The following is a 16,235-nucleotide window of genomic DNA, read 5'->3' on the forward strand; positions in this document are numbered from 1 at the left end:
ACACACACACACACACACACACACACACACACACACACACACACACATCAGAGTTAGAACAAATACAAGTAACCACATCCTTAAAGTTTTGCTGTCACAGAAAAGCCAGCAAGGAACTCAGTGTTCCCCTGTTTGCAAGTATTATTAGCGGGCGTGAGAAAAACATGTTGGAAAAAAGACTGTTCAATAACATATATAGGGTAATGCAATGTATTATAACTACATTAACATGTTAACATGTAGAAGCCGATGGATTGTGCTTATCAAGAATACAACAAACTAATTATTGACCATGCAGTTTTTTTCCAGTTTGCTTATGTGTGCATGTGTGTGTCAGGATTTCTAATACAAAGAGAAATTTGTGGCAGCCCACCACATACTGTATACAATATTAATGAACTGATATAACATAGTGACAGTGCTGCTTTTGTAACCTGCACTGTACTGCACTTGGTCCAATCTGCCTTCAATCACAGATATCAGAAAAAAAAGTGAAAGTGGAGCCTTTGTATTTATTCTTTAGCTTTTGCCGCTTGGCATGAGGTGTTCCACATTTGTACATTGCAAAAGAAACTAACTTTTAAAATGAAATCTGGCTGCTGGAGCACCACCACAGTAAAAGCTGAAAAAAGTGAAAAATACCAACTCAAATTGAGATAGTGTTACCATAACTTGATTCATGGTGTCTGAAAAAGTATGATTCAGCACTGGAAATGTAAGAAATTAGCAAGCCATAAACCACTGACAGACGCAGAGACAATCAAAACTAGTCCGTGATCGACTCTACAGAAAGTAAATACCAGCTTCTGTACTGAAGCTGAAGTTTAGGCCTTTTGGGCAGGAAGCATTGCACAATCTGACAGCTGCTGGCAAAAAATAGTGCCTTAAGTGCTATTTGTTGTACCTCGGGAATGAGCTGGAAGGTACCAAAAAATCTGCTTCTGCTCTTATTTTTCATATTTTCCTCTCTGGTGAACAGTATCAGCTTTTTATTAAAAAATACCATTATAAAAGTGGGAGAAAATGACTGCACATCTACCTGCCATCCTTGATATACAGTGTTTTTTGCAGCAGTTCCTTGTCAGTGAAGACAGCACTTGGGTAGTACCACACTGTGAACTGGTTGTCTTGGATCCCACACAGGATGTTAGCGGCATCATTCCATGCCATACTGTGAACCATGCTACCTACAGGACGGAGCACACACAATGATCACGTTCATCCGATGTTAGCCACACTTGCGTGTAAAAACAAAGAGAGTCACTACACATCTTCTCAAGAGAGTTCCCTCCTTCTTGTCTCACCAATTTTGCAGATTTTGGGTTCTCGCCCAAGATGACGCACTGAGGTCAAGTAAAGATCACGGTTCTTGTCTATCAGGGCGATCTTCCTCTCAGTGGATGGGCCACACTGGTCCAGAGCTACCTCCACCACCTCCAGCTGTACATGATAATGAAACGCAAGCACAAAGGTAAGAGGGAACAGTTGAGTGAATGATGGACAGACCACAAAAGATCAGGAAAGAAAAGGAACGGGAATATTCTACATATATATATGTATATATAGACTACTTATCTATTGAATTACTTGAAAACATGCTATATTGTGAGGTATTTTGTTATCAAGATATGAAATGACCTGTATTTGGATAGAAGGCTTTATTGCAGAGCCCTATGTGTGTGTGCTTTTGGCCACAGCCAGCTGGCCTGGTACAGTGTGTTGGAGCTGTGGAGTACTGGCAGACAGAGCCATGCTAACAAACAGTAACTAATGCTACCTTGTCTTGTTTTTTTCCTTTTCTTCTAATTCTTCCCTTAGTTCTGTCTCTTTCCCGCTTAGTTTGACTCCAAAGCCCCTCCCCCATGTTCTTCCTGTGGCTGTATTGTTTCTCTCCCTCCTGGATATGGGTAAGTATACTGCCACTACATTTAGCTAAAGCTTAAAGTGTGCAGGCAAACTGTCAGCATTGTCACCTGTTGATTTATGTAGAAGATAAAAATAAGGAGCTGCATCAATCTTATAGTGCAGGCTTGGCTAGCTAGCTCAAATATACAGTGCAGACATGTAGGGGAAGATGCTGGGTCTAATTGGACCACACAGCCTACTGTACATTTTCTCAAAGTTGGGAACACAGATACACATTTTTAAACCCTGTCCACCACAGATATAAGAGAAAAGAGATGATTTCTGGTGCAAAATTATATTTGGGGCTAACTAGTTTACCACTAGCTTACTGTGTGTTGCAGTAGCTGTTTCTATAGTAAAAAGCATCAAGAAACCTGATGCTAACTTATTAGTTCGGTGATGCAGGTTAGAAGTTATTAACATTACTTGCATTCTTCACAAACGATCACTGCACAAGCTGATTGATTTGCTTTGGGAGTCTGGAGTCTGATGTATATATTAAAACACATCTTTCACCCACATACAATCATTTTATGTTGGTAATATAACTTGGAATAATTAGTTTGACACACAATAATGAGCCTCTGTCAGAGACAACTGGGCTGGATGTCATAGTGTAACTAACTGAATGAGTCTTCACTGTGCATAATGAAATATTGTACTAACACAGATCTTCAAGGGTCACACTCTGGCACGATATGATATCATATTGTTATACACATATAATAAAGCACAATACCAGTCACCGCGGTAAATGTTTGTCCAACTGCTGTAGCAGAAAGTCTCTAATTTGGGGGTTGGAGCACTTCCTTGTTACTGAAACACATACGGTCAATTTAAGGGCAAAGGATTACCCACCTTGTGAGTCAAGGGCTTGCCATCGCCAAGGGATTTCCCAGTCAGGGCGTCGAAGAGAAGGATGACTGGTGAGGTGAAACGTAAAGAGAACATTGTAAAAGCAAAGTCCGTCCTATTCACAGGATTAAAGTGGTGACAGCAGTCCCCTTACCTTTTTCATCACTTTTGTCTCGGATGGCGATGGTGTCATTACTAAGCGAGACACCTTGGGCATTTAGGACGTCAGCTCTCATACCAGGGAACTTGGGGGAGGAAATCAATCTTCCCTCGTAGGAGAATGTATACAACCCTGCTCCATCCACGAGCAGAAAATGTCTGGGTGGGGGAGACGGGAAAATACAGTAGATGAGCGTTAAACAAGTGTACTGAAAATCTATGATATTATCTGTGGGTGAGTGGGATGGCATGGAGAGGGAAGAAGGGGACCAAGTAAGGAGATATGATAAATGTTAAAGAGTAAAAGAATAAACACTCTTTAACAGTTAATCAACTGACAGAAGCAGGTAATTTAGACATGTAATGCACAGTAACACAACTTGAACTTACTCAGCAAGACTCAAATGTGATTTCAGAATGGCCAATAATCTATTTAGCTGTATGCTGAGTGTCAGGCACTGCACTTGAGTATTGCACAAGACCTACTCCATATTAATACAATTTCCCCCAGTGGTTTCACTCTCGGCCTTATTGTATGTCAAGACTGGCTAATCGAGAGCACAGACCCTGTGTGTGTGTGTGTGTGTGTGTGTGTGTGTGCGTGCGTGCGTGCGTGCGTGTGTGTATGCTTGGTTTGCAGCTTGATGAGTGATCAGTGTGGAGCAATGAAGCTTTAGAGGAGCTGATAGATGATCCAACAGCCTGTTCTCCCTCTTGTTGCACTGCTCCTGGAATAGAGAGACTCACTTCTCCGCTTGCAGGATGAGGCTCACTGTTCCCTCCTTCAGGTCAAAGATGAGGGGAGTATTCCAGTTCCTTGAGCTGGCACAAATAAACAGCACAAAAACAGACAGTAAAATCTGTGAACATCTAAGAGCAAAGTGCTAAATCTAGCATAAGTCCAGAGGTGAGAAGACCAGAGAGACAAGACCAAGAACAGAGTATTGAAAGACAACTAAATAAAGGCAATGTCAATGAAGTGAGAGGAGATACATCTACAGATAGATCATGAAGAGTGCAGTGAAAAGGTAGAGGTAAGTAAAGTAAAAATGACACTTCAACATACACAGATCAGATAACATCAGCCCAGTGAGAATCAGCATTTTAGTAAGATGTGGTTGTTATTTTTTCCCACCAGGCCTTCTTAGTTTTCCTCTCTTTTTTTATTTTTTGACAAAATGTATCTGATCTACACAGTATGGAATCTCAGTTTATTTCAGTTGGATCTGAAGATTATCCTTAAGATGTGTTTATTAGATGAAAATCATACTATGACACCTTTCAGTCCAGTGTAAATATAAAACCAGAGGACCACAGGAGACAAAGCAAAGGAAGAGTGGGCTACTGACTTGTAGACATAGCACTGGAGGGAAGTGGCGACCACAAGGTGACCGTATGCCAGAGAGGTTTTGATAACTCGATCTCGGAACTCCAGCGCGTCCATTGCATCGTCCATCACATTCCTTACCTGAGAAAGAAGAAGGTAAGGACAGGGGGGGGGGGGACGACAAACAAGATGAGTTCACTGAAAAAAAGTGTAGAGATGAATAAATCCCTCAGGAATGACTGAACAGGCATCAACTTTATACTACTGAACAAACACTTTACATTTAAACATGCAAACAACAAATGGGAGCCACTGGCTTCACTAACAGAGGGGTGAACACAGTCACGTACGCATTGGAGTGTATTTATTCTTAATATACACAGGAAACAGTCTACAGTACGTCCAAGTGTATGTAGGGCAACTGTGGTCGGTTGAAGCCGTTTTTTACTGTTTTAAGTTTGTGCGTGCGGTGGTGCAGTTGCTCGTTTTTTCACCTGCATAGATAAATACTTCCCTCCAGCTCTCTCTGTGAATGAATGAAAAGGCCTTTTCCAGCACCAGGTGAAAGGTGGGGTTATTTTTATAGCTTTACAGATCTTCCTCTTCTGCTCCCTCCAGCAAGCCAAATTTACATGAAACACAACCAGGAATAAAAAACATTTGACCGCAAGGTGGTAAATTTAGCTGGCTGATTCACAAACCACTGGCAGATGTGCACTTTTAAAGAGGACTGCGAGGAGGAGAAGGGGAGGAGGGAGACAGAAAAGTGCCTGCAAGGCTGAAAATAAATGGCTGATGACCCGACTTTGTTTGGTTTACACAAACTACACTTGGTAAAGATATCTATGGCAAACGAGTGCACATGTGTGTAGGCACACGTGTATGTGTGTGTGACCTTGTTTCGGGAGGTGTGCATGTGTGTCCCTGTCTGAAAGTGTGTGTGTGTGTGTGTGTGTATATATATGTACATTTGGGTGTGTTAACCACATGTAAACGCTACCTTGTGGTTAGCGTGAGTTTAAACAGTAGAGAATGGTGGAGCGAGAGAGGCAGCTAGACAGGCTGGTCATTGTCATTGCAGGGCTGCACACTGGCACACAGGGAGGGTCCTACTTTAATATATGGCCACAACTAGTCAAGGCCAGGGAAGCATTTGCTTCCCTCCATAGCATATTCACTCACCACTTTACAGTCGGCCCATGGCATTGCAGTACTTTTCAATCCTCTCGAAATGCAGACATAACTGAGTTGTTTGAGAATCTATCAGTTGTCCTCACAGACACACTCATCTTCAGTGATATTTGTTTGAAAACCCCATGACGTGTAAAACCACAACTTTTATGACAGACAAAGAATCAAGATGGACTTTTAGCATGATTCCTTTGCATATGCATAAAACTGCAGCATTTGTTTTGCTAAAATCTCTTTCTGTCATTGTTTTGTATTATGTCAGTCTTCATCACTTCTTTTGTTTTAACAAACAAACTCAAAGTTAAGAATGACATGAGTCACTGAAACCCTAGACAAGACTAAATAGACTTTCTTTAAGGTTAAAACATAAACGTAGATGTGCATGCGTGCGTGCGTGCGTGCGTGCGGCGCTCTTTCCACCTGCATGGTTCTCCTCTTGGTAAGAGTGATCACAAAGTTCTTCCACTCCCAATGCTGCTCCACCACATGGGCAAAGATGACATGCCCGTTGCCACAGGCCCCGGCCAGCTGGGTGCCGTCTGCAGACCAGGCCAAGCTGAACACACTGCCTGTGTTGGGCTTCTCCAATGCATAGGACCACTGGAGGGAGGGGCCAAGGGGAGAAAGCAAACAAGATGGGGGAGAGAGAGAGAACAATATGGTTAATGGCTACGGACAGTTATCTATGATCTTAAACAATTACCTGGGAGGCAGCTTAGGAACCAGAAACAATGACAAGTTTAGAGAAGAGAAGCGATGAAAGTCCGGAGTTGTGTATGAGTGAGTGCGTATGCACATAATGTAAACTCTGCTAGAAAGACAGGGGCCCAGTCAGTCAGTCATTGAGCTGTGATGAACTGCGAGACACTGAAGTAGCGCTCGGCCCTGCCAAGTCCAGCACTCGCGCTCGTAAACATACACTCTGTTATACTCATCTATTACATACACGGGGGGCAGGGGTACAGGGAGGGAAAGGGGGGGGGGGGTTATATACGAGCCCCCAAACTGAAGCCAAAAGCTGATTAACAAAACCTCTCCCTTCTTTTTAACAAACGGTTTGAAAGAGGACTAACAGACACAAAGTAATTGAAAGAGGAGTTTTTCTCCATATCCGCTGTGCTGCTTCAGCCAAACCCTGCACTCTTGACGACTATAAGTGATGATATGCGTCCCTTAACAGTATCTTAGACAAGAAAACATCTCTCTTCTTTTACTGTTGACCTGAGGTATCCCTATGTAATCCCTTTATTTCTCTCTCTGTTTCCAGTACTTTTTCCATCTTCCTCTACTACCTTTCCACACTCCTGTCCCTCAAGTCTTCTGTAAAGTATCACAACAACAAAAATGTGCTTTGATTTAACACAAATCAGTTGAGACAGTCTGGATTCACCAGCAGCTAAAGGTTTTTTTTTCCAATTAGCAGAGTAAGATACACTCAAGAAGTTTCTACCTCCTCCCAAGATCATTTGTTGTGGTCCGCTGTGCCCACCTGGAGTCTTTGTATTATAACCACTGCTGACTGTGTCACATAATACCCCCTTCCACTGTCACCCCCAAAAGCTGCTGACTGATTTTAGTCATCTGTGATCTTCCACACAAATGCATGCATTCACACTGCAAACTGCTTACGAAGGGAGAAAAGTGCTAATGTTAGCTTAGCGCTGCCTGCTTGTCTGTGATGGAGAGACAAGTGTGGTGCAGCAGGCCAAGTGCTGCGGTAAAGTCTGGAGAAAAAGCCCCAGTGTGTTTGCTGCCTCATACACGTTCAGCTGCAGGATGTGAGGTGTGGTGTGAGGAAACAGTCGGCAGGCTACAGGTTACAGGCTCGCTACTTGGATCTCTCTCCCACTTGCCGGTCTGCCTCATGCATACACTGTCGAGCTGGTTTTGGTCAGCACCCTCCCAGTAGTTAATGTCACATAAGGACCCAAAATAGTTGTGGGAAAATATAAGACCTGTACAGCCATGTGGACAAGAGACAGTTTGTTAAAGTTAAATTAATTGCTATTTAACTTATTTTCCCGACCTGAATTTTTTTATTTTTGCAACACCACACACTTTTTCTATTTTCCAAACCTGAGAGATCTCATCTATGCTTCAGCTGACATCTTGAGATGCCTCGCTGTGTTAAAGCACCCTGGGGGGAAAGGAGAGGGGAGGAAAGGAGGCGAGAGGGATAGATAGATGGAGGGTCAAAGATGCAGCTGAAGGTATACACCAGACTGTAATGAAGCAGGACATATGATATCGGCCCGAGGAGCACTGCTGGATCCATGCTTAGCTAATGCTTTTAACACATTGAGCCATTTGACTCCTTCTAGAGCCAGCCGGCAAGCCAGCAAGTGAGAAAGTGTGTGGGAAGGGGGGGTTGTCTTGTGTGTGTGTGTGCAGCTATTGTGCACATACATGTCTGTTGTTTGTGTATGTGTGTGTGTGTGTGTGAGAGAGAGTGTGGATGAGATGAAGAAAATGTAATTGTAAGAATTTAAGAAAATAAGATATGTGACAGTGTTTAAGCAGATGCATGTCACCATTCTGGAAAATGCTATTTACTTCTGTGTCACACAACAAAGCAAGACTATAGTGTAAAAACAAAGGATGTGTGGCTGGTAAGAAGGAGCTGGTGGGGCTGAGGATAGGAGAAATGGGGGAAACAGGTAAAGGGAAAAGCAGCAGGTGGAGGTGAATCAGTCAGTGGCAGTAGATTTGGCAACTGGTTTTCTTGCAGCCAATAGGGGCAGAACACTACTGGACAAGACTGGGAAGAGATGTAAGATTAGTGCAGAGAGATAGATAGACAGATGGATGGATGGATAGATATTTTACAGCAAGATGAAAGAGCAAGCAGAAATGCAGAAAGAGTCTATAAAAGGCCCAAATGATGATTGAGGAGGGGCTGTGGAAGCTGGGTCTGGGCCTTCATCTAGCTGGAGTCCACTCTCTGGTCATTGAACCCTGTCTGTCCATAATGGGCAGCTTTGTGGCCAGAGAGAAGGTGGCAGACATGACGTGTAGTTCTCAGCTGAGCTCTGTGGGAGAGAGGGGGAGACCTCTCAAACATACAATGAGCTTATACACGCAGACTATGTATGTACATATAGCAGCAATGTATGCATGCAAGTCTAGGTACACACTACAAATCAGACAGAAACACACCCACCCCCACACATGTACTTGTGTCAAAGACATGGCAGGAGACCAAGGGCTCGTAGTCTAACACTTGTGATGATCACTTTGAGCACCTACACATGCATCCTGTGTGTGTTGACATGTGTGTGTTAATGTGACTCATACGCACAGACGTTAGTGGCATGTAGGTGACAAACCGTGGAGTGCTGAACTGGTAAAATGACCCTGTTGGATGCTGTAGTGCTGCGCAGAACATTTGATAACGCTGCTCTACCATTAACCATCCATCACCATATTCTGTTGGGGGTGTTACTATCCAGATCTCTTTTTGTTCCAGGGGCAGAAACAAGTGATGATCCACAGACCCTGGCTTGCAGCATGCAACCTATGATAAAGGGACGTTTTTTCCCTAAAGGCATATAAGCAATTGTAATGGGCCTCCTAACCACCAGGGAGCAGTGGTGTTTTTTTCTCTTTTTTTTTCTTCAGGGGTATTTGCTTTTTAAAGGAAAAGCTCAATTCTAGTCCAGTCCAGGCGGCAACCTTTGATTCTGGCAAGTGAAGCCACTGCGGAAATGTGTTAAACTTGCATTCTCTCCACTGACCAGCAGGAGAAGAATCCCAGAAGTCTGATTGTATAGAAGTCTGAAGAAATGACACTACTTCTCACTTGATTTATTACCTCAGTATGCATTGTTAACATGAGTTTCTGGCCTCAATCGCCACTTTTCTTCAATACAGCATGAAGTTCATTTAGTAAATGATGGTCCCATTTAGAGTAAGCACGGTATGTTTTAGGGCGTGGCTACCTTGGGATTGACAGGTCGCTACCACTACCAGAGCCAAATACGGCGTCGCTTCTCCACAGTCCAAATATGGTCACTTCTGTTCACTGGTTGCAAAAAGCCAAGATGACGACGGCCGTAATGTGGACGGTCGGTTTGATGCCAGAATGAAAAGTAATGTTGGGGAATGGTGATGACATTCAGAGTCAATACCCCAATGACAAAAGATGAAGCTCTCATACCACTCTGGAGTAGACAAACGGAAATAAGAAGAAAAAATAAGAAGAGGAAAAACAGGGCGGAAAGAAATACAGGTAAGGATTTCGAAATTTAACCTTTTTCCTTTGCAAAAGCTGTTGACATGCTGTTAGTTGAAATGAAAAAGTTAGGAAGGCTAGCTACCATACATTACAATGCTACCGATTGTTAATGTTCTATTATGCAGTGTTGGACCACAACATTGACACATTAATGAATGTGTAATGACACTACAGTTGGGTTAGATTGTACTGCTGTTTTTCAAGAAGCCTTTGCCCTTCAATGTTGACAACTAGGGAAAATCTAAACCTAAGTGGTGTTCTTCCTTTGGAATAATGTTATAGGCTAGCTAGCCTTAAGTTAGCTAATTACCTTTGGCTTTTGTGTAATGTTGCGTTACTGTCCGGTATGTTAGTAACGTCAGCAAACTAGTAGAGCTGCAAATTAACATCATTTTAACATAGCCAACCGTATTTACTGTCGCTTAGGGCCCCAAAATGTTCAGAAAGGGCCCTGCTAGCATAGGCCCAAGCAGACAAAATGACATTCTGCAGACAACGGCAAATTAGCAAACACACATATGCATGCACGTACCCAAAAACACAGTGAATCTACGAACACACAGCCTCTTTAGAGCCTCTTTAAGGAGTTTGCTTGCCTTCTCCCTTCCTCCCTCGCTTCTGCTCACTCTCTCTCTCCATTTCTCGACATATGTTTACCATTAAGACTGGCAGGTGTTGTGGGCCTGCCCCTTCTCTCTATTATTGCCCTGCAGCCGCAGCCAACATAGGGAGGCCTGCAAAAAGGTTACTTAAAAAAAAAAAAGTTAACTCAAAGGCAAGGACGTTCTTACTCTGAGAACCCCCAAATGATATAACTTAAACTTGTTTCCAAAGGCACCCTCTGCGTGCTCCTCTCTATATAGGAACAACTAACTCTGCCCTGGAACTTTTTTCACTTGTTTCCTGCCTTTCTTTTTTTTTTTTATATCACCCTACAATTAAAAGTGTTACTCCACCCATCTATTTATTATGAGATTCCCAGTCCATGTAGGCTTGAAAAGTGGCTGCTGAAAGTTGAAAGTTTTGTCCTCTCCGCAGAACAGCAGGTGTGTTGAGCTTGAGTTCGGTCAGTTACAATGCATTACAATAATGACTTTTCATGGCAGAAGGAAAGTATAAAAAACGATCCAGTTTATACCTTGCATGGTGAGCTTTTTCCTCGAAGAAACTTAATTCGCTAACTAGAAATGGAAGCTGTGTATTTAGATATATTTCATATAAAATATAAGTGTTTTGGAACATATCGCAAACGTGACTGGATAACAAAGATGTAGATTTACTGCTGAAGTGGATTGAAAAGTTTCTACGGACATTTTGATGTACTTTCTCTGCCGTGTAAGTTATTAGAGTCCATTGTAACTGAAAGGATACAGACCACAGACAGATATACTCCTTTTACATCCACCTTTAAAGCCTACGAAGTGTGAGTATTTCATGAATACGATTTTTAGTGGAGCAAAACTTTAACTCTATCAAACACCCTTATTTTGCTTGGAGTATGAAATACTGACTGAAACAACACACACAAAACCAGCAAAAGCCATCTTGAAAACAAAGCACTGAAAAAATGAGAAGCACACAGAGTGAGAGGGGGGTAGGGAAAATACTAGAAACAAAAGTCAAAAAAAGAGAATGAAAGTCCCCTTCTCTCTTTCTGCACTACCTGAAACAGGGCTCTGGTCTTCATGGTCCGGGCTGAGGGGAGTGAGGGTGGGCGGGGTGGAGCTCGGGCCAGGGAAAGGGTTAATGACACATGTCTGGACTAATGGCTCCCAGTGGAGCTATCTGCTGTTTCAGCCCCATTACTTCACAAGCATTAAATATGTCTGCTCTGACCGCTCTCTGCCCCCCCCCCAGCCCAGTCAACAAATGCTAATCAGAAGGGGGCATGAGGTTTCCAGACTTTCTATGCATTTCTCAAAAGCATCTAGGAAAAAAACTTGTTCCAGTCATTAGTGTTAGTGGGTCAAACTGTGTCTGTAAAACCTGCTAAAAACCTGCATTTTATGCAGCTGCAACACTACTGGGCCTTGGTATAATAAGATGAACACAATGTATATGTAGCACATATACAGTACAGTACTGTATATATAGCAGAAACTAAAAGAGAATGAACTGTTTTCCATGGTCATTTCACTAGTTTAAAAGAAAATGGATATTGGTGTTAGTTGTTATGGTGTCGACACACGTCAGTGGGTCCATAAAGTGTGGTCGCATTGCACCGGGAAGGGAGGGGACGCAGTTCTGGAGACGGATGGCTGGCTAGTTACGTTAGCTAGGTAGCTTGTCCTTCTGCATTGCAGTAAGGAGTAGGGCAGAGGGACAATTGGGCTCATTTTCTGTAACTTGTGCAGCATTAGACATGGTGGAGTAAGCAAGCTAACTAGCCAGCTAATTTCACGATGCTTTAAAGGAACAGTGTGCAACATTTAGGGGGATATATTCGCAGAAATGGAATATATTATCGATAAATATGCTTTCTTCACTGTAAAATCACCTGCATATATGAATTATTGTTTTTTTGTTACCTTATAATGAATCATTGAATATCTTCACGGAGAAGGAAGCAATGTTTCTAGCGTAACCCAGAGTGGTTGAACCAACCTGCTTTGGCTTCACAACTGTGGTCACAAAACACGGGGGGGCATCATTGTTTGTTCCCCAGGGACAAAAAACAAAGTATGGGCATTTATTTCTGCACAAACTCTCACTTCCACTGCACATTCACTTGAAATCCTCTTCTGTACCGCTGCCAATTTCTTTGTTCACACACATTCGCCACGACTCACTTCCAACTACACACACACTGGCTGTGCTATTCTCCAAATTACCTACACTACTTTTACAACAATTGGCTCTGGAGAGGGCCATTCATGCTTTCCCTTGGGCCACCGTAGTTCTCTTAAACACTGGGCACACAAGAGATGTTTCAACCGGTTGCAATCCGTAACGTCAAACTGCACTTTTAATGCTCCTCGTTACAGAAAATGAGCCAAACAAATTTGGCACTCATCTGGCGATAGCAATGTGCTTTCCTACTGTGACGAGAGTGTGTGTATGAAGCACTAAGTTGTACAATTTTACTCATTTAGTCCGGCTCTTTATGCCTCCTAACATTAACACTCCGCTTTAGTCGTTACTGCAAAACCTGACCTCAGTGAGTTCGCGACTTGGCGTAAGTCGGTTCATTTATACAGAAGTTAGTCAGCTACAATAGATAATAGTATATAGTCTATACTGTTATGTCTGCCATTTGAATCATCAGTGTAAAAACAACATTGTGTCTTTCACCTTGAATGACATGGAAACATGAAAGTGGTCCAGTATTTGCCTGTGACCAACCGTGTGGTACGAATGGTCAAAAGTGAGTCCCAGATCCCTTGATTGCTACGGAGAAACTGTCCTCAACAAAACAGAACAAATTAATGACCCTTCGTTACCAAAATGGGACCGCTCCATCTGCCACTGTTAAGTCAGTGTTTTTTTATCATAAAGTGCTCAAAGTGGTACATGTTTATCTCATAATTATATAACAGATATTGCCACTAAAGACCCCAATATTGGTCAAGCTTATACCAAGTGTGTGCACTTCGTAGTTTGCAAATTGGTGAAAGGAGGGCGACGTTCTCCGTTAGTTTATCACTGTGCTTGTGGGCTAGTGGAGCTAATGGGAGCAAACCTAGTCCAGGGTTAACAGTCTTACATAAATCAGAACAGATGGCAGACTCTCTGCAAGCCAGCTGGCTTCAGTTTGCCTGTGTGCAGGACAGGACCTGGCAGTGCAGGTACAGAGTGTAACTCCCTGCCTAATAAACACAACACATATGTCTGAGTGTAATGGACACTAGACATATACAGGCACGGATCCAGCCAATAAACAGGCAGGATGTGCATGCATGAAAATGCTGACACAAATCTATTCTTCAATCTACTTTCCCATTCCCAAACCAATTATCTAATATGGAAGTGTGTTGAAATGTGTGAAACTAAAAACAAAGCCATTTGTTTTGAGGAGAGGAGGAGGTGGTTTTGAATGAGGATTCATCAATCTCTCAGCAGATTAGGAGGCCTTGTAAATGTCAGCTTGCAGTGACCCCTCCATGGGGGATGGGGTTGACTATTAGGATAAGGACAAACTGGGCCGATGTCCAGAACTGGTCAGACTTGTATGTGTGGGAACTGCTCTGGATAAGAATCGGCTTCTAAGACAGACTATGCAATCCAAAACACAACACCTTTTCGAGAGACGATGACTGTGAACCCAACTACCTATCAATTATTATGCATCTTTAATTGTGGAGTTACAGTTTTATTCAATTGCCAACCATGTACTGCAGTAAAGTACTGCATCAAACAACAATGCTACCAAGGCAATGTAAGCACACACATGCATAAAAACATTTTCACGGAAGATTGCATACGGTCATTTATCTAGATGGTCTTTGGGAGGAAAATGAGGCGCATCTAATGCGCTGTGGTTTATGATGAAGCTTAACACCCTGTATCACTAAATACTGTCAAACCGAATGAAACCATAAAAGAGCTGCTTTCAAATGTTCCATGACCACACATAATCTAAGAGTTCATGATCACACTGAGATTAACACACACACCCACAGCGACACACAGTGACTGACTTACGACCTAGACAAAAGCAGAGCCTCGGGTCTAAATGCAACTATACACATAAGAAATGTATTGGCACGGGAGCTGTAACGTTGCCCTCAGCCTTTAACCTCGGCTACGCTACCTCAGGCAAGTTTATAAAGAAATTAACAAAAAGCAACTGAAAACTCAACTAATCCCTGTATTTTTTTTTGGTAGTTAGTCATAATTTTTTAGGACCACTGTTGAGACACTTCAATAACCAATCAACAATAACCTCCTGCAAGATACAGTACACCTCTGTGTACTATGCAGGCCTTTTTTCCCCAAAAATATTTGCAAGTGAACTGTGTGCTTATGTGCAGGTGTGTACGTAGAAATAATGTATATTGTACAGTGTAACAATCTGTAAAAGTAATATTTGTTATTATAGTTACGACCTGTAAGAGATCACAATGTAAAACTGTTTTCTCTGCCTGCTGCATACAAACCATTTTCATTCCCTGACTGCAATAACATACAACAACCATAGCTTTCTTATAAGCCTGTTTCTAAATAAAGGCCAGTGAGATGAGCTCTGCAAATCTCTGTATTGGAATACAAACTTGACTTGTCTTAAGAGATACAGGGGCTGGGCCGGGACGAGTATAGAGTGGCACAGGTTGGAGCTTTGGCAGTGCAAGGAGAAACAGAGAGGCAGAGAGAGAGAGAGAGAGAGAGAGAGAGAGAGAGAGAGAGAGAGAGAGAGAGAGAGAGAGAGAGAGAGAGAGAGAGAGAGAGAGAGAGAGAGAGAGAGAGAGAGAGAGAGAGAGAGTGAGAGAGAGAGAGAGAGAGAGAGAGAGAGAGAGAGAGAGAGAGAGAGAGAGAGAGAGGTAGGTGAGTGGGGGTGGGGCAAGACAAACTAGGAGATAGTGAGCGAGAGAGAAAGAAAGAGAGAGAGAGTAATGATCTACACATGGTTTCATGCTGGAGCCTCAACATAGTAACCATAGACACATGCTGAGGTCTCCTGGGACTCATCAGCAGGACACAGCTGTGAGCTGGACAGCAGAATTCTATTAGCACCAACTACGCACACATGCAAACACACACATACACATAGAGGTAATTTGGGTATTTGAATGTGTTTTGACATGCTACAAACAGCACAGCACATACAGTCTTTTACGCTCCAATAGACCTACCACGGCAGGTCTACAGTATACTGGATCACTTAGTTCATCCAATGGCCTACAAACAGGTTGAAGGGTTTGAAAAAAACGTAGCCAATGAGCCGAGACAACCTTCTATGGGATCCCTACAGACACGAAGAGTTATTTTGCAAAACGCCTCTAAACTGTTCTCAGTGGGTTATGCTTCCCGTTTACAATTGTTTGGATCTGTACACTTTGGCTAGTCTTCTTTACTGTGAAATCTCATAGACCCATGAATACTAGTTTCATAGAACTTAAAAAACACAGGTATCCACACACATACACACACACAGCTAAGGCTACATCCACACTACAACGTTTCCATTTGAAAACGCATGTGATTTGCTACATTTATGCCTGATGTCCACACTACGCCAGAGTTTTAAACTGCCAAAAACAGAGGGTTTTGGAAACGCTACGGAAGCTGTGTCAGTTTGAAAACTCGGTGGTTAACTCGTAGTGTGGACGGGCAGAACCGGAGACCATTGAACACGATGACCTACACACCCGTGTTCGCTACTTGATTGGGTCTCATCAGTCACGACGTGCCCTTCCCCGAGTTGTCGCGCCGCCGGAAGAAAACAAACAGCCTTGATTACCGATCTACTACCAGTGGTTAATTCAACACTGATAACAGATTACAGGCTATGCTGATCTTGTTTTCTATACGAGCAGCTGTTGTGCAGTTAAATTCTGCATTTTATAATTCTACTACTGCTGACATGTGGAGGAAGCAAGCTCATTTTTTGGGGGGGGGGGGGGGGGG

General features: G+C 42.8%; 1 protein-coding gene across 2 annotated transcripts in view; it reads right to left on the minus strand.

The window, feature by feature from the left end:
- Positions 1 to 16,235, minus strand: part of ift80 (intraflagellar transport 80 homolog (Chlamydomonas)) — a 35,212-nt gene that overhangs the window by 5,456 nt on the left and 13,521 nt on the right. For both annotated transcript variants that reach the window (XM_031860766.1, XM_031860765.1), the window contains exons 9-15: positions 5,858 to 6,037; positions 4,269 to 4,387; positions 3,667 to 3,741; positions 2,915 to 3,078; positions 2,764 to 2,828; positions 1,305 to 1,440; positions 1,040 to 1,187 (exon numbers count right to left, since the gene is read on the minus strand). In XM_031860766.1, coding sequence (XP_031716626.1) covers positions 1,040 to 1,187; positions 1,305 to 1,440; positions 2,764 to 2,828; positions 2,915 to 3,078; positions 3,667 to 3,741; positions 4,269 to 4,387; positions 5,858 to 6,037 — 887 coding nt within the window. The remainder of the gene's footprint in view (positions 1 to 1,039; positions 1,188 to 1,304; positions 1,441 to 2,763; positions 2,829 to 2,914; positions 3,079 to 3,666; positions 3,742 to 4,268; positions 4,388 to 5,857; positions 6,038 to 16,235) is intronic.

This window comes from Anarrhichthys ocellatus, unplaced genomic scaffold (assembly GCF_004355925.1).
Source record: "Anarrhichthys ocellatus isolate YVR2014 unplaced genomic scaffold, GSC_Weel_1.0 scaffold24, whole genome shotgun sequence".
In the NCBI taxonomy this organism is placed as follows: domain Eukaryota; kingdom Metazoa; phylum Chordata; class Actinopteri; order Perciformes; family Anarhichadidae; genus Anarrhichthys; species Anarrhichthys ocellatus.